Consider the following 25534-nt stretch of genomic DNA (forward strand, 5'->3'; position numbering starts at 1 on the left):
GAAAATTTATGTTTTTTCCTCCAGTATGATTATATATATGTATGTGTGTGTGTTTATATATATATATATTCTGCAATTGTAATACAAAATTTAGATAAGTGTTGGATGGTGTATAATTACTGTCCTTGGTAATCCTGAATAAGTTTTTATCTAGAAATGTCTGGAATCAGAAACTCTGGCACAAATCTTTAAAACTATTGTCTGGTTATTTTATTATCATCACTGTTCTTTTTCAGTAAAAAACAATTCCCTTTGAATTGACTTCACGGTAAATGCTAAGTGAAATTTGAATGGTTGATGGTCTTCTTTCTTAAAATAAGAGTTCAAAATAAACTAGTATTTGTTATATGTATGTTTATAAATTATTGTACATTTCTTTGTTATGAATTTGACTCAGTGGTTGATATTTTAAGGGAAACCATAAAGCCTTGGAACATATTGGAAAGTGTGTGGTCCTTGGAATCAGGGAGAGGCCCTGATGTTGCCGGGCATCGTGACTCCTCAGAGCTTTGGTTTCTTCCTCTTTAGAAAGAAAGAAATTAGGTGAAATAATTTCTGAGGTTCCTTCAAGCTCAGTTTTATAACAGTTGTGGCAAAGAAAGATTACCCAATTGGAAGAGTATAAAAACCTGATATATTTTAAAAACTCCTTATTTCTCTCATAACTAAAAATCTACTTTAAATGTTATTTTTACTTATCATTCTCTTCTGCTTTGCCCAGTATCTGAATTACAAGACAATTAATTTTTAATGGTTTCAGGGTCACTCAGGTCTTCCTTGTCTCAAAATAACCAATGTGGCCAAAATAGGGTGTGTAAATTAAGGGTGTTATAACGTAACTGACTTTTGAAGCCATTAATACTGACCTTTGAGACCTGGCTTTTTCCTTGATCCCATCAATCACTTCTGTACCACCTCCCCCAATGCAAAGTGTTAGACAGATGTGGACACAGTTTGTATTACCAGAGGTTATGGTGGTGGAGAGGAGAAAAGTGGAATGAATAGAGGAAACACCAAATTTTTTAGTTTTTATATTTCATAGTGAATATGGCTACATTTAATTTAAAGGTGAATAAATGTGTGAATGTTGATTTCCTTATATGTTTAGGTCATACTACTAGATATTACACTGGAACTTCAGAAGCAAATTATGTCTGAATTGGAAATTCTTTATAAGGTAATTTTTTTTCTTGGTTATTTTTCCTTATAAAGTATGCCTGTGACAGTATTGGCTTGCAGGCTTTTAACTGCTTTTGTCTTATTTTTGTTACAGTGTGATTCATCATATATCATAGGGTTTTATGGTGCATTTTTTGTGGAGAACAGGATTTCAATATGTACTGAATTTATGGATGGTGAGTTTTCCCTTTTATAATATTTTAAAAGTGATTTTGAGAGTAGAATACTTTAAAACCTGATGTTGATACAGGTATCAAGTAGAATTAAAAATAATTAAAATATACTAATAAGTACCTCCTTTATGCTCTAAAACAGCTTAATGTTAAGGGTTCCTAGTGTTAAATATTTATAGTTGAGCTATAATTTCAAGAAAGTAGTTTCATTTACTTTTATTGAAAATTTAAATAGAACAGATTAAATGCTAGTCTAATCGGTGGTTTGATATTTGATTCTTCTATACAATCTGTCTTCACTTGTGAAACAGATGTTCTGTTCTTTTAATGTTTCAATAGCCAAAACAGATTTTCTTTTAAAGAAATCTATTAACCCAATGTCCTACGTCTTTTAGAAAGAAATCGGTTCTTAATTGCAAGATAAGAAATCGTTTTCTAGCACAGCTGTTTAGCCAAGATGTGTTTAGTTTTCTCTGGACTCTAGCCCTTTCCTTCCTTCCTTTATTTTTTATTCATTTCTACTTTGGTAAATCTTTTTTGATCTGAATATTATGGCAAAAATGCAGAATTCTTGGTTCCCTGTCAGTGAAATGATGTCACCATTGTTATTGTTTACCCATTTGAAATCAGAGCAGTCTTTACGTTTCACGTATTCAATTTTTTAGTGTCCAGCTCATTAAAACTCAACATTTGGAGTTCCCTGGTGGTCCAGTGGTTAGGACTCAGTGCTTTCACTGCTGTGACCTGGGTTCAATCCCTGGTCGGGGAACTTAGATCCCTCAAGCCAAGGGATGCAGCCAAATATATATACATATATATATAGTTCATTTGGGGCATTCTCAGTATATTAATAATACAGTTAGTTCATTCCCTATAAGACTTTTTAATGAGCCTACATTGATACCTTGATACTATAAGAATGTGTTCTAAATTTGTTATAGTAGATGTCAAGATTTAAAAGTCTTACAAACATATTAGTATGACAATGACTCTTCAAGGAGACCAGCTAGAAAAAGTGAGTTCACAGAGCCAGCGAGTGTGTGCATGCTCACTCACTCTGTCGATTCTGACCATTGCAACCCCATGGACTATATGTAGCCTGCCAGGCTCCTCTGTCCATGGAAGTTTCCAGGCAAGAATACTGGAGCAGATTGCCATTTCTTCCTTCAGGGGCTCTTCCTGACCCAGGGATCAAACCCACGTCCCCTGCATCTCCTTGCCTTGGCAAGTGGGTTCTTTACCACTGAACCAGCTGGGGAGCCCTTCATAGAGCCAGTACACGTCATTGCTTTATGGCTTTCCGTCATCCTTTTTTGACTCCTCAATTTGTGTTACATTAAAAAAATTATTTATTAAGATGGTAGGATGTGCATTTGTGCAGTTCAGTTTCAGTACATTCATAGGATTGTATAACCATTACCATTAATTCCAAAACGTTTTTATCACCCCAGAAATAAACTCCCCACCCATTAGTAGTCGCTTCCTATATTCTCTTCCTTCTAGTCCCTGGCAACCATTAATCTACTTTCTATCTGTATGAATTTCCCTATTTTGGACATTTCAGATAAGTGAAATCATACAGTATGTGGCCGTTGCGTCTGTCTGCTTTCACTTAGCATAATGTTCTCAAGGTTCACCCATGTTATAGCATTTATCAGCACTTCATTCCCCTTTTTACGACTGCATAATAGTCCATTATGTGGATGTACCATATTTTGTTTACTCTTTCATCCGTGATGAGCACTGATGCTCCTTAGAGGGGAAGCTTTCAGTCTTTCATCATCAAGTGTGATTTAGCTGTGGGTTTTTGGTAGGTGTCATTTATCAAGTTGTGGAAGTCCCCTTCTCTTCCAAGTTTGTTGTATATTTTTTATCATAAATCAGCATTAGATTTTGTCAAGTGCTTTTTCTATTGAAATAAATGATCATGAGTTTTTTGTCCTTTATCCCATAGTTATAGTGTATTAATAGATTTTTGCATATTGAACCAATCTTGTGTAATCTATTTTATATGTTGCTGGATTTAGTTTACTAGTATTTTGCTAAGGATTTTTACATTCATATTCTTAAGTGATATTGATTTGTAGTTTTTCTTGTAATGTCATTGTGTGAGTTTGATACCCCGATATTTCTGTCCTCAAAGGATGAGTGTACAGTGTTCTGTCCTCTTCCATTTTTTGGAAGAGTTTGCTAGAAAGATTGATGTTAATTTTTCTTAAAACATTTGGTGTAATCCACTGGTGAAGCCATCTGGTCCTGGGGTTTTGTTTGTGAGTAGTTCTTATGGTCAGGTGGCATCTGTTGTCTATTATTAGGAGAAGTCCAGTACTTCTGCCCGTTGCATCTTGTACTGGAGTTGCCAAGAAAAACACAATCCAGGCAAGCACTGGACTGAACAATTTTTTTTTTAAACTTTACAATATTGTATTGGTTTTGCCATATATCAACATGAATCTGCCACACATGGCAAGATCAGCTTCAATAGTGGGTATCAGTTTCCCATTCCAGCAGCAGGTCCCTCCTGGCAGTCTGTGGAGGGCAGTTGGCCTGCACATACCCATCTGTGTTGCAGCAAAAATAGCTCCCACTCCACCTCACTCCCTTGGAGTCAGAAATGCTAAAAACTGAAGGTATGCCTAAGGTCCATTGAGGCACATGCTTAAACAGGACAAAGAAGTACATATTGAGCCTAAAACAGGGAAAGGGTCCAAAACAAGGAGATAAACCCACCACAGGCTATATAGCCTCTTTATCTCTTAGTAAGCAACTGTTCTAGCCCCAAGGTCCATTGTTATGTGGCCAAGTAGGATTTGGAAGACTGTGTGCATAAGACTCTCTTTTCCAAAAGTTTTTTTTTTAATTGTAGTATAATATGTATATAATTTACCATATTAGCCATTTTAAAGTGTGTAGTTCAACAGTATTAAGTATATTCACATTACCGTGCGACCACTGCCACTATATATCTCTAGAACTCCTTTCCTTTTGCAAAACTGAAGCTCTATACTCATGAAAGTATGACTGTCTACGTCCTGTTCCCAGCCCCCAGCAGCAAACATTCTACATTTGTCTTTATGAATTGAGCTACTCTGGATGCCTCATCTAAGTGGAATCTCACAATATTTGTCTTCTGGGGACTGGCTTGTTTCACTTTTCATAATGTCCTCAAGATTCACCCAAGTTGGGACATATGTCAAAATTTGCTTCTGGTAATACTGAATAGTATTGTGATGTAGGTTTTAAAATTACCAACCAATATCTTTACTAATTATAGGTTTATTCAGCATTTCTATTTCTTCCTGAGACAGTTTTGGTAGTTTGTGGCTTTCTGAAAGTTTGTTCATTTTATCTAGATTATCTAATTTGTTGGTAAACAATTAGTATGCCTTTATAATCATTTTTATATCTGTAAAGTCAGTATTAATGTTCTCTCTTTCATTCCAGATTTTAGTAATTTGAATCATACCCCTTTTTTCTTCAGGGTAGCTAAAAGTTGGTCGGTTTCTTTGTCTTTTTCAAAGAACAAACTCTTGATTTCTTTGCTTTTCTCTATTTTTTTTCTGTTGTGATTTACCTTTGGTCTAATATTTATTCATTTTTTTCTACTAGCACTGTTTTTAGTTTGCTCTTTTTCTGTATTTTTAAGCTGCGAAGTTAGGATATTGATTTGAAATCTTTCTTATTTAATGTAGGTGTTTATAGCTATACATTTCCCTCTAAGCACTGCTTTAGCTGCCCTCTAGAAGTTTTCATATGTTGGTTTTGTTTTTTTTCATTTTCATTTACCTCAAAGTATTTTCTAATTCCCCACAAAGATAATCCCTTGTGATTTCTTTCTTAGGAGTGTGTCATTTTCCACGTTGAATTTGTCCTTCTGTAGTTGATTTCCAATATTCCACTGAGGTCAGAGAACATACTTTGTGTGATTTCAGTCCTTTGAAACATACTGAGATTTGTTTTATGCTCTAAAACATTGTCCCGGAGAATGTTCAGTGTGCACCTGAAAAATACATTCTGCTGTTGTTGGGTAGAGTGTTCTTCAGATGTCTGTCAGGACTAGTTGGTTTATGGTGTTAAGTATTTTATTTCCACGTTAATCTTTAGTGCAGTTCTGTCTGTTGTTGAAAGTGTGGGGTATTGAGGTGGGGTATTTTGTTGCCTGTTTCTCCCTTCAGTTTTGTCAGTTTATGCATCAACTATTTTGGCATTCTGTTGTTAGATGCATTATGTTTTAATTGTTATATCATCTTGAAGGAGCACCATCTGAACTCTGCCCGTGCAGCGACCATCAGGCAGCTGGTGTTTGCTGTATTGGCAGGCTGCTGATTTTCAAGGCTGTACTGAAGGTGGGGAGCAGGCGAGTTAAAATGCCACAAAGCTTGCTGTTCTTACCAAGATTCAAGCATAGTCCTGAACAAATAATTTTGGGGTTGCTACAATCCTTTGGCTAATTTCCAGAGTTCTGAAAAGGTTGATTCTGACAAATTTTGTCTGTTCTTTCATTGCTTTTGCGGAGAAGGGAATTTTCAGAGGACCTTATTATACCCTGCCATTTTCAGTGATATCACCTTTTAATACATTTTAATGCTTTAAATCCTTAACTTAAAATATTCACTTTGTTCAGTTCAGTTCAGTCGCTCAGTCACGTCCGACTCTTTGCAACCCCGTGAATCGCAGCACGCCAGGCCTCCCTGTCCATCACCATCTCCCAGAGTTCACTCAAACTCACGTCCATTGAGTTGGCAATGGCATCCAGCCATCTCATCCTCTGTCATCCCCCTTTCCTCCTGCCCCCAATCCCTCCCAGCATCAGAGTCTTTTCCAATGAGTCAATTCTTTGCATGAGGTGGCCAAAATACTGGAGTTTCAGCTTTAGCATCATTCCTTCCAAAGAAATCCCAGGGCTGATCTCCTTCAGAATGGACTGGTTGGATCTCCTTGCAGTCCAAGGGACTCTCAAGAGTCTTCTCCAACACCACAGTTCAAAAGCATCAATTCTTCGGTGCTCAGCCTTCTTCACAGTCCAACTCTCGCATCCATACATGACCACTGGAAAAACCATAGCCTTGACTAGACAGACCTTTATTGGCAAAGTAATGTCTCTACAAAGTAATTCACTTTGTAGTCTATATTTAATACTGTTTCTGAGACTCATCACTCTCTAGGCTCTAAAACCCTTCTCCTACTGCTTTTGGCAACTCCCTTTACTCCACACTAACTGGTCCCTGAACAATTAAATCTCTCACTTAAGTTTTTCCCATATCCTCGTCAACTCTTCTAAAACTTGATTCCCCTCCCCCAGATTTTACCGGCCTCTTTCTCGTTCAGAGACAATAGTGAGCTCTCACAGGTCCTCACTCTTCCACCTGTAACTTAGTCACAACTGCACACACCTGATTTACCTCTCACATGAAGAGCTGCTTAAGATAAATCTATTTACATGTGCATCCCCTTGGTAGAGTTTCTCCATTAACCACCCTCTCTTTTTTGGACTTTCATTCTCTCTGTAATACAATAAAACAGTCCTCAAAAATATGTGGCCAAAAACTATGTAACATCCTCTGTCAATCCTTCTCTTCCTATTGCAGTAAAACTTCACAACTTTCTCTCAACCTAGATCTCTCATTTCAGTGTAGAGTTTCATTGTTTATTTTAATCATATATTGTTTATTTCCAGATATCAATTGAGCATTTTCTTTCAGACACTATTCTAAACCTGGGGGTACAACATTGAACAAGACTTAATCCCTGTTGGTACAGGACTTAAATTCTAGAAGGGGAGACAGACAAGAAACATACAGTATGTTCTCAGAGGGAGTAAGTGTAGTTAGAACGTAAAGCAGATAGATGATGACGATAAGGAGAGGAGGTGCTACCTTTGACAGTCAGGGATGGCTTCTTTATGGGAGTGGCGTTTTCCCAGAGACTGAGTCAGTGACCCAGCTTAGGGAGGATCTTTAAGGCAGAGGGAATATCAAGTATAAATGCTCTAAGATGGGAAGCAAGGTGTCATCGGGCCCCACAAGAAAGTCTTGGTGATTTGGGAGGACCTGGGGCCAGACAGGAGGACAGAGAAGTAGGCAGAAGCTAAATTGTGTAGGCCTTATAGGTCCTGGTGAGGAATTTATGTCTCAGCCTGAATTTGTTAGGATGTATTAAAAGGTTTCAAGTAGGGAAGTGATATGATATGCCTTCTCATTAAGTCAAAATTAAGTTCACTCAGAAATACCCAAATACAGCATGTGAGACTTTATGTACATATATTTGAATTACCATCATGGAAGTAAATTGTTTCCCCCACAACCCATGTTGCAAAGAAAGAAAGGACTGTTAATTTTTTTCAACAGGAAGAGGCTAAGAGAGCTTCTGAATTTCTTGCTTGTGGCTTCAGATTTACATTTTTTTAGTATTAATAATTGTTGTTCAGTCACCCTGTCAGGTCTGACTCTTTGCAGCCCCATGGACTGCAGCACGTTAGGCCTCACTGTCCCTCACCATCTCCTGAAGTTTGCCCAAGTTCATGTCCCTTGCATCAGTGATGCCATCCAGCCATCTCATCCTCTGATGCCCCCTTCTCCTTCTGCCCTCGATCTTTCCCAGCATCAGGGACTTTTCCAGTGAGTCAGCTGTTCACATCAAATGACCAAAATACTGGAGCTTCTGCTTTACCATCAGCCCTTCTGATGAGTTTTTGGAATTGATTTCCCTTAAGATTGATTGATCTCCTTGCTGTCCAAGGGACTTTAGGACTCTTCTCCAACACCACAGTTCAAAGGCATCAATTCTTTGGTGTTCTGCCTTCTTTATGGTCCAGCTCTCACAACCATACGTGACCAGTGGGAAGATCATAGCCTTGACTATAAGGACTTTTATCAGCAGAGTAATGTTTTTAACACGCTGTCTAGGTTTATCATAGCTTGCCTGCCAAGAAGCAATCCTCTTCTGATTTCATGGCTGTGGTCACCATCCACAGTGATCTTAGAGCCCAAGAAGAGGAAATCTGTCACTACTTCCACCTTGTCCCCTTCTATTTGCCATGAAGTAATGGGGCCGGATGCCATGATCTTAGTTTTCTTCATATATAGTTTTAAACCAGCTATTTCACTCTCCTCATTCACCCTCATCAAGACCCTCTTTAGTTCCTGTTTGCTTTCTGCCTTTAGAGTGGTATTATCTGCATATCTGAGGTGGTTGTTGTTTCTTCTGCCTGTCATAATTCCAGCTTGTAACTCATCCAGCCCGGCATTTCTCATGATGTGCTCTGCATACAGGTTAAACAAACATGGTGACAGCAGACAGCCTGTCATACTCCTTTCTCAATCTTGAACTAGTCAGTTGTTCCATACAGGGTTCTACCTGTTGCTTCTTGACCCACATACAGGTTTCTCAGGTGACAGGTAAGATGGTCAGGTATTCCCATCTTTTTAAGAGCTTTCCACAGTTAGTTATGATCTACACAGTCAAAGGCTTTAGTGTAGTCAATGAAACAGAGGTAGATGTTTTTCTGAAATTCCCATGCTTTCTCTATGATCCAGTAAATGTTGGCAATTTGATCTCTGGTTCCTCTTCCTTTTCTAAACCCAACTTGGACATCTGGAAATTCTTACAAGATTTTCAGCATGACCTTACTGGCATGGGAGATGAGTGCAGTTGTTCAATGGCTAGCACATTCTTTGGTATTACCCTTCTTGGGAATTGGGATGAAGATTGATCTTTTCCAAACCTGTGGCCACTGCTGGGTCTTCCAGATTTGTTGACATATTGAATACAACATCTTGATGGCATCATTCTTTTGGGTTTTGAATAGTTCTACAGGAATTCTATTTTAATATTTCCAAATTAATAATCATCATCATTTTAAGGAAAATGTTGAGATGACTATCACAGTAATGTTGCTTTGTTCATTTGCCACATATCTGTGTTTATTCCACATGCAAGATACTACTTTGTATTGTAGCCCTGTATTAGGATAAGCAGAGCCCTTAGCCCATGAGTTCTTTTGACTTAATTTCGTGAAGATGATAGCCCCACTTCATCAACAGAACTGTGTAGTTGTTTGGCAGTTGAGATGAGTTTTTTGCTATTCTATTAGCATTCTTCCTCCTAGTTCTCATGGTAGATAGTAGCATGCAAGGAAATGACTGACTAAGGCTAGGGAATGCAAGAAAGTGACAGGTCACCGTGACCTGGACCAATGATCTTGGAATCGTGAGGAAAAGGATCAAACCAAACATGCAACAGATAAATGAGTCTCTACATGCCTTGCATACCAATATCACAGCTAAGATTAAACTGTCTCTCTGAGTGTGTGTCATATAGTCTCATTTCAGTGAGACTAAAAAGTTCACATGTGATTCTCAAGCTGTGTGTTATGGGGAAACCTTTTAGATCTTTGGAGTTCAAAGACTCCAGTCCTTCCTGGGTTCTGGCCTCAACTGACTCATGGCTGTGACTAAAACACCCCACTCTCCAGGACTCAGTTTCTCTTCTCTGTCAAATAAAGTTATTGGACTGATCTTTAATGTCCATCCAGCACTAATGTGCTGAGATTTGATGAGTCTGAGGATTGCCTTTTGGGGATAGGCCTATACGATAGAAATGATAGTAAAACTCAGTAAAAATTCAACTGAAAATCCTCTGCCATTTTTAGCCTGATAAGAATTATTTAATATCACGAGAACTCATCTGACTTAGTAGGAGCTCTTGAGTGTCTTTTTAAAAATATGTATATGTATGTATGCATTTGGCTGTGCCAGGTCTTAGTTACGGCGTACGAGATCTCCAGTGTTTGCTGTAGCATTCAAACTCTTAGTTGCGCCTGTGGGATCTAATTTCCTGACCTCGAACTCAGGACCCCCTGCATTGGGAGTGTGAAGTCTTAGCCCCTGGACCACTAGGGAAGTCCCAGAACTCTTAATTCTAAGTGGATCTAATGATTGTGTCAAAGACAAGATGAATCTGTGATGACAACAAAGCCAGCTATGTAAAGATTTCCCATATGGATGGCTAAGGAGAGTGGGCTATAACTGAGATTAAATAGATATTTACAAAAACCAGTGAATTACCTCAAAATGGGATTTCTTTTTGGCTTGTTCTACTAATAATGATAATAACCTAATCTTTGCGTTTTTTGATTTAGCTTGTTGACTCTTGTTCTGTTAGCTAATTAGGCCCGGATTTATAGCCTATGTAAAGGTAAATCTCCTCTTAGGACTTCTTAGTAGTATATGTGAATAGATTTGCACCTCCTAGTTCTGAGCCACTTGAGCTGTTCACGTCATAGGGGATTGGCTGCTAAACTCTATTTCTGAGCATTCCAGATACTAACATGTAAAGCTTGGTATTCTTGAGATTTTTTATCCTTGCAACTGCCAGTTCATCTGAAAGATCAATGAGAACGTGAAATGTTTTCTCTACCATGTTTTCACTTTTATTGCATATATAATAAAAATTTTAGTAAATAAATATGGTCCACCTCGTTGCAGAAGTGTCTTTTTCATTCTCTTCCCAGTAACACCCAGAGACAAAGCATAAGGCTTAGTCATACTGTGGCTTTCTAGCTTCTCATCAGAATCTGGAAAATGCAAGCCAAAGCTGCTGCAAGAAGTGATCATTTTCCTCCTTTAAACAGGATAAATACAAAGCCAGTTTCTTTATATATTGAATATATATAATATTTTTTACAGGGAAAAATAATTTTTTCTCTGATGTTCAGCTTTAGGAAAACTTCACATAAAAAATTTTGTATTTGCCAAATAGACTTAACTGCGTTTGAAAAGGATAATATGCTCCATGTTATTATCTTATGAGGCATACTTACAAATCATCTAGTGGTAAATTGTTAAATATGAATTTTTAGCCTATAATAGAAACAAAAATTGTTTCTCATATATCTTGGGTAATTCCTTCATGGAGCTGAAAGACTGTAAGTCTCACCCTTGACTCAAAGAAATGTTATTGCATGTGGTTAAAATAGTTACCATATAATCATATCATTAGTAGGAGTAAAGTAGTGTTTCTTTGCATAACTTCCTGAAATTCTTATACTACTTGTGTAAGATTAAATATTTAATAAGCATACTCAAATTTATACTTCCAAATGAATATTGGTTCCTTTGAAATAGTTTCCTGGGAAAGTTATGCAGTTATTTTAATCATGTTATTGTTGCCACAAATGGTTTGTGATCCCTTCTTTTGAAACTGTTTTCAGAGCAACTTAACCTATCTGATAAAATTCATGGTGATTTAAATTCACTTATTTATGCATCTGACAGATACAGAATATGTACTCTCTGCTAGTTGTGCTAATTTCTAGGTTGATAAAAAATCAAAACAACATGACTCCTGTCTTTATTATGTTTATAATCTAATGATTTTATTTTTTGGAAACTGCCAAAAACTCAGTTTGGTAAAGGTGAAGGATATTAGTGAATACCATTTTAGTGAAAAATATTATGACTAAAGAGATTTTTTTTTAACCTCATAAAGTAGTTTTCAAAATAGTATCAGAGAATTTCAAAAAAAAAACAAAAAACTATTTTGTTCTAAGATAGCTTCTTTGGAATATGTTGATTGCTTGTCATGGTACGTAATTTGAAGGTTAACATACATTTAGGTAGATGTTAACATTGCCATTTTACTTTATTAATTTTTATATGTATTTTGAACATTATACTCACCAGCTTCTGTTTGGTTAATGTGAAAATTCTAAGATAAGGTCTTGGTTTACCTTTGAGAAAACTGTTAACACAAGTGAGATACCTAGATATGATCGTCCTATCGATCTTTAGTTTTGTGTATGTATTTAAGTTTACATAAAGTACAGCTACTTAGCTGGTCATTCACTGCTTTCCTTCAGTTTTTACATGTGTATGATTATACACTTGAGAATAAGATGAAAGTGTCTAGTTATGCTTCATCTGGAATTACGATTGTATCATAAATAAAATTGGACTAGAAAGCTAATTTTACCCTCGACATCCAGTTCATGTTGTAAGTAGAGGAAAAAAAAGTCTCACAGTAGCTGTCAGAGGAGGGGCCCAGTGCACTGTTCTGGTGGTTTCATTGTTGTAATACAACATATTTGTCTCCACAGGAGGCTCTTTGGATGTATATAGAAAAATTCCAGAGCATGTCCTTGGAAGAATTGCAGTGGCGGTGAGTCTATGGCTTCCACTCTATGACATTTGGGTGATTTATTTGTGTTAGTCAGGCATTATTCTCCTTATAGCCTTAGGATTTTTTGTTTTTCTATTTCTTCAATCCCTACTGACTGCCAGGGTCTTCTTAACTCTCTCATCGTTTTTGTCCTTTCTTCCTCTTGTAGACCAACCTATAATAATGACATAGAAACATGACAGTTTTCAGGCTTACGGATTTCTTTTTTTTTTTTGGCCACACCATGCGGCTTGCAGGATTTTAGTTTCTGGACCAGGGATTGAACCTGGGCCCTATCAGTGAAAGGGCCGACTCCTTACCACTGGACCACTGGGGAATTTCCTGCATATTCTGACTTGTGCTAGTTCATGTGTTTGCAGGGATCTTACTACTCTTATTAATCAGTAAAATTTCCACATTCTTCAAAAAGAAAGCTGTTTTATTGACATTTTGTAGTTACAGGCATACAATTAGAAAATACGTTTAAAGCCTAAATTATTAAAGTAAAACCGTCTGCAAGGAAATACTACTTTGGTCTTAAAGATTTTTGTGTATGTTTTATGTACTTGGTTTTTAATTGTTTCACCATCTGTATCTAGGAATTTATTCCTTTGTAATTAAAAGAAGTTTTGCATTTTTCTATATTCACTAATAAACTGACGAAATATATCAACTAAATTAACATTATTATTTAAACTCCAGATTTCAAATTTGGAATAACATAGGCTAAACAGTGTCGAAGAGAAGTCATGGGCGGTGTAATAGTAAACAGTTGCTAACCTAAAGGCACTCTGATAACTTAAGCAGTTTAATGCAGAACAAAGTGATTATACCATGTACCATTTAATTAAATGGCTGATTTTCACATTCATTATACATCAAACTGACAACTCAAATCCTTTAATCCAACATGGACCCTTATTTAGTCTTAGTTCATTGTAATTCACAGCTTTCCTTTTTTCTTTCCAATTATTAGTGTGAACTGCCCAGGGTGATGAGAACTTTCTTTTCTGATGCTATTGCTGCTAAGTAGCTTCTAATCTACATGTTTAGGTAGATGAGTATGAAATTCGAATACTTAAATCACCATTTTAGATGAAAATAAAAATGTTTCATTTCCTCTTTTAATCTCAGGGGGAATGAATGCTTTGTGGCTTTTGGCAGTTCTTGGCTCTAAAGTTTAATAACACGTATAATAAAGGGCAAAAAAAAAAAAAAAAGAGGGCTACCAATTGAAAAAGAAAAAAGTATATGAGTTCTCTATACTCAATTATCTATCAAACTTGGCTAAAATAGGAACCTGCCTTCTTCAGAAGAGAAGCTTGTTCTTCCTGGAGTTCATAAATCTTGCCTCCCCCTTGTGTAGGGCAGCCACACAAGGCCATTGGTATTTTCAATTCTCCTGAAGTGGGAAGCCTGTGAAGTGAATGGAGTCAAGAAAAAAAAAATCCAACTCTAATACAGGGCTTACCTATTGAGTAATCGAAAATATGACAATGGTTTTAGTGAAAAGCATTTGAAATAAATGCCAGTTAACCTTCACGGTAACTATAGATTATTGTACATATTTTAAACATGTGCAAGATGAGGTACAGCAAAGTTAAATAGCTTGCCTAGAGTTCTGTAATTAATCAGTAATAATCAGAACCCAGGGCAGTTTAACTCTGGGCCCCGTACTCTTTCCCTCTGCTTTCCTAAGAGAATGAGAAAAAAAGAGGAGGAAATGAAAGGAAGAACAACGTTTAAAAGTAAAAGAGAGAAGTACAAATGAAAGAATACGAGAGTAACAATATACACTGCTTCAGATTCTTTTCATGTCTTAGAACCTCATCTCGGCATCTCTCCCTCCCCACAGTAACTTTATTTTCTGAATTCTAATAGTCTGGCATGCTGTACAGGCCCACAGATCCAAGGTTCATTACAGAATAGACCCCTGTCAGCCTTTATAATATGTCGTTCACATTTTCTCTTGATGGATGTATGGCAAGAGAGTATTTTCCCAGAAAAAGAAGTCCATATAAACTGGTTGATTTCAGCCTTCCAACTTGCTCAGTGATTTTTTCCCACTTTGTTTGAATCTGGCCTTCCTATAAAGAAGAATGCCTTTCTGCCTTTCCCTGCCACCTAACACATTTTATGTTTCCTCTAATTTCTGAAGCAGTGACACTGTGTACTGTGAGTGCTAATGTTGATGGAAGTTGTCCCTGAAACGATGTGCACTTGACATGTCAAGCAGTGAGTGATTGACAGCAGATATAAGCACTTTTAGTGTCAAGGCTTTGTCAAGTCATTGTTGTGAAACCTAGCTTACTGAATACCAATAATACCCTCTAGATTTTCAATGAACAGATTGCTAGCTCCCTGTACACGTATTTTTATTCTAAAGGAAAATGTAGTCTATTTTCGCAAAGTTGGAAGAATATTTTCTTTTTTGAATCTCCAATAAAACTTTTAATTTTAGCAAGTATCATTAAAATCAGTATTTGTTTTACTTTTTTCTGCCCAGTAATCTGAATATGGTGGATTGACTTCACCTTGTATGTTTTCTGATTATTCATTTTCTGTGGGACTAATTTTTAGTGGTGAGCTATGTTTAATGGGAAAACTTTATAATATTCAACTAAGCTTATGTTGAGAAATTTAACCTTGTTTCCAGAACTCAGAGGGTGATTACTAAATAAGATGACCTGTCCTTTGCTTAAAGAAGATATTGTTTTTATTGTTGATGTTATTTTTTTACACGCATTTAAGGAAATATTTTTGTCCTGTTTATTCCTTCTGTGTTAGTTATTGCTATTTTAAAATTTTCTTTTTTTTATTATCTTACTGTTCAGAGTACATGTGTTTTATTGTAATGCCACTTAGTCTGAATTCTGGAAGAAATCACTTACTATAGATACGTATTCTGTTCTCTTAAAATAGACAAATATATCATAGAATTGATTATAATGCATTAGCAAATTTTTCAGGAGTACATTCCACTCAGAATAATCAAATATGTTAACTTCTGCTCAGCATTAATTGATATAGATTTTATCTTCTGCATTTTTCATATTTATAAATTGAGTTTTCCCCTTTATATTTCTATTTTTAATATTGCTCTTAATCTTTTTTGATCAACTAAAATCCTTGCATATTTAGCCCCAACCCTCTTTCCATCATTCTCAAGATATGTAAATTGCCAATTACTTCTCATAATGGTAGTTTTTCTTATATTCCTGACTCACCTAAAAATGTGTATTATGATGGACATTTAAAAATTCTTGAAGCAAATTTTTAATAAGAGTGGTGTGTCCTTTGTATCTGATACCTAGTTATGAATAGTCAGCCTTCAGGTTGTTAAGTTCACACTCATGTGCATACAGGATCAGTGGGTATGAACAAAAACATATGTATCTCCTTTTATAACAATTTCTATATAAAGACTTTTGAGACTTTTAATGATTAAATTTCCCACATAGAAGGTAGCACTGTCGCCCATGTACTTAAGGTCTCAGAAACATCTTCTTTTCAGTATCTTACTCAACTAATTATTCTTAATTAGGGCTATTAAATTTTAAAAATCCAAAATCTAACCCAGACAGTTTTATTTTCTCTCTTTATTTCTTTTACGTGCCCTTTCGATATTGTCTACATGCTTCCACACATATGCTCGCAGCAGCCAGTCAGAATGGCTTGTGAGGATCATCGTCTTGACACACTTTGTTGTTTTCTACCCTAATGTCATTTAAAATGTTTTAGGGGAAAGTTTTTATTTCGGAATAATTTTAAACTTCCAGAAAACTAGTATTTGGAAATACTAACAATTCCCAAAGATGCTTCACCTAAACCCCCCAATTGTTAACAATTAACCACATTTGCTTAAACATATGTATGTTTGTGTGTGTGTTAGTTGTTCAGTCGTGTCCAACTCTGTGCAACCCCATGGACTTCCAGCCCACCAGACTTCTCTGTCCATGCGATTCTCCAGGCAAGAATATTGGAGTGAATTGCGATGCCCATGTCCAGGGGATCTTCCCAATCCAGGGATCAAACCCAGGTCTCCTGCCTTGCAGGTGGACACTTAGTAGTCTGAGCCACAACATGGACTTCCCAGGTGGCTCAGTGGACAAAGTATCTGCCTGCAAGACAGGAGACACAGGTGGATGCAAGTTCGATCCCCAGGTTAGAAAGAGCCCCTGGAGAAGAGCATGGCAGCCCACTCCAGTATTCTTGCCTGGAGAATCCCTTGACAGAGAAGCCTGGTAGGCTATAGTCCATGGAGTCACAAAGGGTCGGACACAACTGAAGTGACTGAGCACGCACTAAGCCCGTGCACCACAACTACTGAACGCACACACACATATGCTCACACACACACACGTGCACACACACACACACGCACACACACACATTTAAAATTTTTTAATTTTATCATTTATTTTTATTTTTGGCTATGCTAGGTCTTTGTTGCTGTGCTCAGACTTTGTCTAGTTTCATCAGGTGGGGGCTACTCTCTAGTTGTGGCGCACAGGCTTCTCATCGCGGCGGCTTGTCTTTTCGTGGAGCACAGGCTCTAGGGTGCACGGGCTTCAGTAGTTGTGATACATGGGCTTAGCAGCTTGGCACACAGGCTCAGTTGTCTTGCAGCACGTGGGATCTTCTGAGACCAGGCATTGAATCTGTGTCCCCTGCGTTGATAGGTGAATATTTAACCACTGGACCACCAGGGAGGTCCCTATGTAGATTATTTTCCTGAAACATTTGAGAATAAGTTGTAAGTGTCATGACCTTTTACTCCCAAATACTCCAGGTGTATTTTTCTTGAGAACAAGTGTATTCTCTTATATCACCTCTATATACTGATCAAAATCAGAAAATTAGCACTGATACATCATTATTATCTAATCAACAGTCCTTATTCAGGTTTTGCCAGTTGTCTAATAATACCCTTTATAGACCAAAAAAAAAAAGTTTTCTCGTCCAGCATCCTGTCTAGGATTATACATTATAATAGTTGTCATGTCTCTTTAGTCTCTGTTAATCTAGAACAGTGTCTCAGTATTTCTTTGTCGTTCATGACCTTGATGTTTTTGAAAACTACACTGCCCCAACACTCTGATCATATATTTTTACCTTGGCCTGAATGCTTTTTCCACTTTTCCTCACATCAGTGGGATCTGCTGCTCAGAGCCTGGCACTTCAATAAAGCCCTGCTGACTCTTGTTAGGGGAAGCAGCCTTTACTCCATCCATTGCCTTCATTAGTTAAGTTTTTAAAAATGTCTCTCCTTGGCGGGAGGGAGATTCAAGAGAGAGGGGACATAGGTATACCTATGGCTGATTCGTGTTGATATTTGGCAGAAATCCCAACACAATACTGTAAAAGCAGTTATCCTTCAGTTAAAAGTAAATTTGAAAAGGAATGTCTCTCCTTGGTCATAAATGTCATGACTTAATTGTTTTTCATATGCAGAAGTATAGGAAATAAGTGAGAATCTTTGTCCCTTTTCCTGTCCCTGTCTTCCCCCCGCCCACCCGCACACTAGCACTGAGAACTTTGGTGTAACTGGACTCCCGAGTCGCTCTGTGTGCGCACACGCTCGTTTCTCTCGTACCTCATCCTCAGAACATTGTGAGCTTATTCAGTGAAGGAGCCTGTAGCGTGTACATTCAGTATCCCCGCAGTACCCGGCACGGAAGGTGTTCAGTAAATGCTTGTTGGTTAACAGACTTTTGAAGGAAGAAATTATGGTGGATATGATTGTGTGTTTAAATGTGGAAAATTCCTCATAAAAACCATCATTGACCCGTTTTCTCTTTCTTAAATTTAGGTTGTTAAAGGCCTTACTTATTTGTGGAGTTTAAAGATTTTACATAGAGGTATGTATTGAGCTTATGAGCTCTGACTTATTTGGGACTAGGGTGGGGAGCTCTCTGGAAACCTTGATTTTTAAAGTGAATTAGATGATCTCATATTTAAGCCAGGTGATATATTTGATAGTAAGATGGCGCCTTCATAAATGTTATTTTTAAAAAATTTTATTCCTTAACAGCTCTGATATAGATTATATACTTGGTATTATATTTTTGTGAATAATGTTTATAAAACACATAAAATGGTATTTCACAGTGTTTGGAAATGACAGGATCTTATTTTTCTTAACTCTAGTTAATGAAAAACCTTCACTCTCTAGCAGTTGTATCCCTTCCTTTTGTTAACATTTCAATTAGCCTCATGCACTGTTTCTTAAGAGGCAGCTTCACAGACCTTGAAAGTGAAACTTTAAGGAATTGGTGAATGCATCAGCAATTAGTCTCCTAAGTCTATTAACAGAATACATGAAAAGAATTACCAGGTAACTGTTGAATGTTGCAAAAGGAACCTCCTTTCACACTTTTTAATATTCTCAAAATGTCTGAGTTCATTCGGAACAAATTATTAAGTGAGAAACAGACTATAAAAAAGCAACTGCAAGTTGGCCTAATGTTAGTAACTACTGTTTAAGTTTACACATCTGTTCAGCCTAGCTTTATGCACATTTGGAGAATGCAACAGCATACACATTAGATGTGATTAAGGGAAAGTTTTGTTTGTTTTTAAGGTATAAGCTATGAGAGAGAAAACAACTGATGCCTGCGGTGTAGCATCACATCTGTCACTAAGGGCTTCTGTTGTGATTGTGGTCGTAGTTTTAGTGATTGCAAATTTTTGTTTAAATTCTCCTTCCTCTTTTGGAGAGGGTATGTAGATATTGACATGCAAAACTTTCAGTTCAGTTCTTGAAGGTGTTTATGCTGATTAAATGGAATCATAAACCAAGTTTTTCTTTAAAGCCAGTCCACTCTATCTCTGAGTATAAAGTTGGTACAAAAGTTACATGTAGAGAGAGTAAACTAACTGTGTCAGAATTATTCTTCCTGGGAATAAATAAACATGTCAATACATCTGGTGGGTGAGAAAAAGTGGAGCATTTTCTCCCCGGGATTAAAAGAGAACAGTCTTTAATGTAATATGACTTATATTCCTCCCCTGTGCTCCAACTGCCCCACACTTGCAAACCCATAAAGTGGTTACAACTATTTTAATAGGAGTTAGCACAGTGGTCAATTCTTGTCATTTTATTGATTTTTATGAACATCTGCTATCCTTTTGACAAAGGAACTCAAGGACGTCATCAGTGCTCAGCAGCAGAACCTTCATTTAAAGGCCTTTGCCATGGAAATGCAAATGTTATTATTAAACTGACCCTTAGGCTCATCCTGTACTCTGGGCATACAACATAATTCTGGCTTATAGGGAATTCTCACTTACAATAACTTTCTATGAGGACTCTTAGTTGCACTAAGAACTATAGTAGATAGGGAAATGCTATTCATTTATTCTGCAGTCATCTTTGTTTTTCTTCTTTAAAACCATTGGTTTTAGCTTCACTTTTTGTCTGGAAGAATAATGGAATTTTTCATTTGAAATGGTGTCTTGATAGACATGTCTAATGGATTTATGTCTGCATCTAAAAATAAAGACTGAAGTGTTGGTTAGAGTCATGTGCAACCACCCTGTGTCCCTGTGGGCGAGTGTGGCTGAGCAGAGCCTCTCAGAGGCAGGTAGGTCCTTCTCCCCAGCTCTGGATGCAGTTTGGGCTGAGAAGGGTTCTTTGATCAGTGATGTATGAGGGCGTTAGTGGTTTGACTGATTAAGGTCATAGAGGTTTCAAAAAGGAATCCTAAGCCTGTACTTCTCTTTTTAGTCTGTGCTGGCCAGTCCAGTTCCCACAGAGAGTAACCACTATAAGATGCCACTGGTTATGGGTTAAGGTTATCAGTGAGAGGCTGAGTGGGGATTTTGGTAGTGGGCCAAGTAACCCTCTCAAGGAGTTTCCATTTTTTAATTTGCTTGTTTAACTGCAGCACAGTTGCTTTACGATGTTGCGTTCAGGCGTTCAGCGTGCTGTGTTCAGTGCTCAGGTATACAATGTTGTGTAGGATACAGCAAGGTGATTCATTCATACACAGATTTTACACAAATATACACAGATGTGTACAAAGATATACAGATTCTTTTCCCTTATAGGTTATTACAAAATACTGAGTATAGTTCCCTGTGCTATAGAGTGGTTCCGTGTTGGTTATCTATTTTATGTATAGTAATGGGTATGTATTCAGTGTTAAATAAGTACCAATAAGTGAATGTGCGTCTGTGTCTCTCTCGATGCAAAGACTGGTGAATCATGGTGCAGATGGACAGTTATTCCCCAGTGATCATGGGTCCTCAGCTGTAGCAACAGTGTGCTCTCATAGTTTACCTTATTACATATGTATGTTTAGCTTGTGAGTTTCCTTGTTACTTGTGGAAATTTTACCTTCTGGATTTAAAAGTACATGTTTTTTATTGGAGAGTGGAAGAAGCCAAGTGTCCCAGGAGACTTTTGTAAAGCTTTGTAATGAGAAATTTACTCTAGATTGAGTAGTTGTTAACTTAATATTTTAGAGGTTTTGTCCATATTTAATAACTTGGATTTCATAAAAATAAGATTAAAGATGCCTTTATATTTACCAAAAGCTATTTAATTTTCTCCTTGATTAAAAAATTGTAGCTTTCTAGATCAGTTCAATCAGGCAATTAAAGATCAGAGCTTTTAAGTTCAGCTAAGGCAATTAAATAGGTAATATACTTTTTTAATACACTTATGCTGTATAGGCTTATTGCTGTACCTTCATAAAAGCACATATCCTTGTTTTTGCTTTCTCGAAATGAATGGTGAGGGGAGTTCTAGCTGAATATGTTTCATGCTGTCAAATCAAAGACAGTGGTCCTTCTCTGGCGGGGGCTGCGGGGAGCCTGGTACAAGCGCTGTGAGAAGACAGAGCGAAATGAAGACAGGGAAAGGCAAGCACTCATGAGTGGGCTAAGCCTCCTTTCCTTTGTCTTGTCTAAGTACCTGTATTCTCCTCTGACGGTTGGCTTCTTCCCCACCAACTGCTGTCCCTAAAAGCCAGGATCCTTATACTCAGGAACACAAATTTCAGAAGATTAAGAAATGGATATGTTTTCAGTAAGAGGACAGTCTTTCACATTTCAGTGGCTTCCCTGAAGTATAGTGGTCCTGGATTTGTGACTGTTAAAAAAAACTATGCATATAGAAGTATGTGTGCATATAGAAGTATGCATATAGAAGTATATTGTGAAATTTATATTGTAAAAGATAGCTAATGGCTTCCAGACAAGCTGTTGAAAATTGAGCCTTTCCTATAGAGCAAAACCGCATGAGGACTGTAGAGCAGGACAAAGCCTGAGCAACAGCGGTGGCGGGCCCGCCATCCGCCCCGTGGGCTTGTTAGTCTGGTGCAGGTCAGCTTATTTGTGTATTGTGTAAAGTGGAAAGTTTTTTAGGAATTGAAGTGTTTAAGATCCCACCAACCCATAGGGGATCATCATATATTATATTCAATCAGGTTTTCCTGATGTTTATTTTGTTCTTTTAACAATCTAGTTGATGTGATATATACGAAAGTTTTTATAAACTATCAGATATTACTAGTGTAGGTATGTTTTAATTATATAATAACTATTATTAGAATTACCGGAGAAGGAAATGGCAACCCACTCCAGTGTTCTTGCCTGGAGAATCCCAGGGATGGGGGAGCCTGGTGGGCTGCCGTCTATGGGGTCGCACAGAGTCGGACACGACTGAAGAGACTTAGCAGCAGTAGCAGCAGCATTATTAGAATTAACCACTTTATCCTGTTAATAATCTTATCTCATGTCCAAATCAATCCAGGGAGAGAGTTTATTCTACTTTGTATTACTAGGTCAAAAATTATGAAAATCTTTTCTTCAAGAAAAGCATGTGATATCGCATGAAGACATAATTATTAAAACTGTTTGAAACGTCCACCAAGATTAACTACTGTGGAAAAAAATTGTCTTTATTAAAAAGCATTTGTGTGAGCCCTGTAAGCATAGCATGTCCTGACTGAGTAAAAACAAAGAAAATGAACAGTGAGAAAGTCTGTTAGGCCAGATCCAACATTACAGCAAATATTGCAGCTTAACTTCAAAACATACATCGCCACTAATGAGGTGAGAGCCCTGCATATTAATAAACCTACAGCTCCAGTAACAGCCATCATTACCCACATCAAACATAAATACAAGATTAACACCTATGCCATTTCTTTGGAAGATGTGAGAATGCCCTGGCAGTAACTGCTCTGTCTTTCCCTGAGGATAAAAAATAGAAATGGAATGGTAATGAGAATAGAACTTGGATTAAGAAAATAAAATTGGCAGTCAGGCTGGGGCAGTCTTACACAGATGGAGAAGTTTATAGAAAGAAAAAAGCCTATATAGTTGGTGTCCCAGGATATTTTTTGCATATACAATCCTGGTTAATTTCATTAATTTTCTCTAATAGGAGAGCTTTCTCATATAATATACATACACACACACACACACACACACACACACACACACACACACACACACACATATATATAGTTGTATTACTCTGAATGTGAATGCTGCCCAAATAGATTTATGTTTGGAGAAACTAAGTCTCGTGGTTTCAATATACATGTTAGAAATTTTATTTTCTACTCTTCTTATTATTTTTTTTATAAATCTGGCCTCAATACTTATCTTCCGATTGGTGTTGTCATAGACACCAAAGCCAATTTGTTAAAATTATTTTTAATTGAGGGATAATTGCTTTACAGAATTTTGCTGTTTTCTGTCAAACCTCAACATGAATCAGTGATAAATATACATATGTCCTCTCCCTCTTGACCCTCCCTCCCATCTCCCTCCCCATCCCACCCCTCTAGGTTGATACAAAGCCCGTTTGAGTTTCCTGAGCCATACTGCAAATTCCCATTGGCTATCTATTTTACATATGGTAATATATGTTTCCATGTTCCTCTCCATACATCTCACCCTCTCCTTCCCTTTCCCCTTGTCCATAAGTCTGTACCCTATGTCTGTTTCTCCAAAGCCAGTGTTTTTAGTTTTTTCATTGAGCAACTTTTTATCTCAACTGTGTTCTAGGCACTTGTCTATGTAGTTGGAATATATTGATTTACATAAAACAAAAGATTCTGACACTCGTGGAACTTATATTCTAGGTTGGGAAGCCATCCATAAATAATGAACATAATAAAAATAAATAAGTACAGAGTATGTTAGAGGGTAGTTATTAATATAAAGAAAAGAAAACGTAGATGAAACTTAGTGGAGGCAAAAGACGGGTTGCAGTGTTCAGCAGGTAGGCCTCACAGAGATGAGATTGAAGCGAAGGCTTAAAGGAAGAGAGTTACTAGCCGGGAAGGTATATGGGAGAACAGAGCAGAAGATACCAGTGGGATGTGCGTAATGTGCTCATGGAACAGCAGGGAGGTGAGTGTGTCACACTGAGGACATGAGAGAGGGTGCTGTCGGCTGTTAGGCAGTGTCAAGGTGACCAGGTAAGTTATAGAGGCTCAGTTGTGAAGATGTGGAGAAGGGGTCAGGTTCTGAATATATATATAAATGTAGGTGGGTTACTTAAGGATTTTAAGAGGAAGAGAGGAGCTAAAGTTGCTTCAACTTTCAACAATTGCTCAATGTGATAAAAATATTTCCTGCCACATTTTTTCCTGCTAAAAGAGAGACTTTCTTTAAAATTAAGGGAAAAAACTGGTAATGCCAAGTGCTGACAAAGAATACGGAGCAACTGGACTCTCATACATTGCTGGTAGGAATATGAAATGGTCCAGCCACTTTGGAAAGCAGTTTGATACTGTCCTCCAAAGTGATTTGGCAGTCCCATGCCATATGGCTTTATGTGTAATAGCTCCAAACTGGAAATGACTTAAGTGTTTTTTAGCTGGTGAATAAATAGACTGTAGTACATCCCTACATGGAATACTACTCAACAATAATAGGGAAGAAACTGCTGATTCATGCAGTGACACAGATGCATCCCACTTCCTTATGCTCAGTGGAAGAAGCCAGACTCAAAGGGCTGCCTATTGTGTCATTCCACTTCCATGACATTCTGGAAAAGGCAAAGCTATAAGGATGGAAAACACATTGGTGGTTGCCCAAGATAGAGGAAGAGTTGACTGTAGAGCTGTGAGGGAGTTTGGGGAGATGTTGCAAATGTTCTATATCTTGATTTTGGTGATGGTTATATGACTGTACACGTTTGTTAGAACACTTAAACTCACACATCTAGAGTGGATGAATTTTACTGTAAATTATATTGGACCAACCCAATACCTCAGTAAATCAAACTTTCTTTAAAAAAGGAAGAGAAAAAAGGCACTCTCTTAGTTCTTAGCAGTGCAGTGGAATTTCTACTTTAGAAAGAGGTTTCCCTGCCTAAAGCGACAGACCATTCTTTCAAGGGGTCTGGTTAATTCTGTCTTTATTACCATATCTTGTAATGCCTGAAAAATCCTACCTAAGTTTGGTCTAGCAACTCACTAGCTTGAAAAACAAGAAAAGGAAACCCTCACGGTTTGCAATGTCAGAAAGAGAGGGGGTGGCAAAAGAAAGGGAGCAGGGGGGAAAAGGAAGGAAAAGAGAAGAAAGTTGCCGTTGTCCTTGGTCAACAATTTAGAGCATCTAGAAATTGGACAGATTTTTCTTTCCTTAGTTAACCCATTTTTTTCCCCTCATATATTATTTAAGAACTGCAAATGTGCTCCACTGAATTGGCCTGACTTGGGCAGTTTTAAAAGTTCAATTTCTAAGAGGGAATAGGTTTTATGTAAATTCCCAGTCCAGTCCTGTTGACCGATTGCCTCATTGTGTGACCCTGGAACAGCAGGTGACTCCTGCTCTCTAGGCGTCAGTTTCCTCATATATATGATGAAAGGATGGCCGGATGATCATTCAGGTTCTGACAAGCACCAGGATTCTGGATTCTTTGCTTTGTAACAGAAGGAAATATGATATCTTAACAAGGTACAAAGCAAGTGAGGTATGGAGAAGAAAGAAAACAAATGAAAATCCCTGAGAGTAGCTTTTCTATGAAAATTGTAATAATAGTAATAATAACAATA

At 37.4% G+C, this 25534-nt stretch overlaps 1 protein-coding gene and 1 non-coding gene across 10 annotated transcripts in view; both read left to right on the plus strand.

The window, feature by feature from the left end:
* Positions 1-25534, plus strand: part of MAP2K5 (mitogen-activated protein kinase kinase 5) — a 266322-nt gene that overhangs the window by 97918 nt on the left and 142870 nt on the right. For all 9 annotated transcript variants that reach the window (XM_055536810.1, XM_055536808.1, XM_055536811.1 and 6 more), the window contains 4 exons: positions 1109-1177; positions 1274-1355; positions 12448-12509; positions 18322-18370. In XM_055536810.1, the coding sequence (XP_055392785.1) occupies positions 1109-1177; positions 1274-1355; positions 12448-12509; positions 18322-18370 (262 nt within the window). The remainder of the gene's footprint in view (positions 1-1108; positions 1178-1273; positions 1356-12447; positions 12510-18321; positions 18371-25534) is intronic.
* On the plus strand, positions 2050-2121 carry TRNAE-UUC (transfer RNA glutamic acid (anticodon UUC)). Its single transcript has one exon. It is a non-coding gene; the product is annotated as a tRNA-Glu (tRNA).

This window comes from Bubalus kerabau, chromosome 10, assembly GCF_029407905.1.
Source record: "Bubalus kerabau isolate K-KA32 ecotype Philippines breed swamp buffalo chromosome 10, PCC_UOA_SB_1v2, whole genome shotgun sequence".
NCBI classification, from domain to species: Eukaryota; Metazoa; Chordata; class Mammalia; order Artiodactyla; family Bovidae; genus Bubalus; species Bubalus kerabau.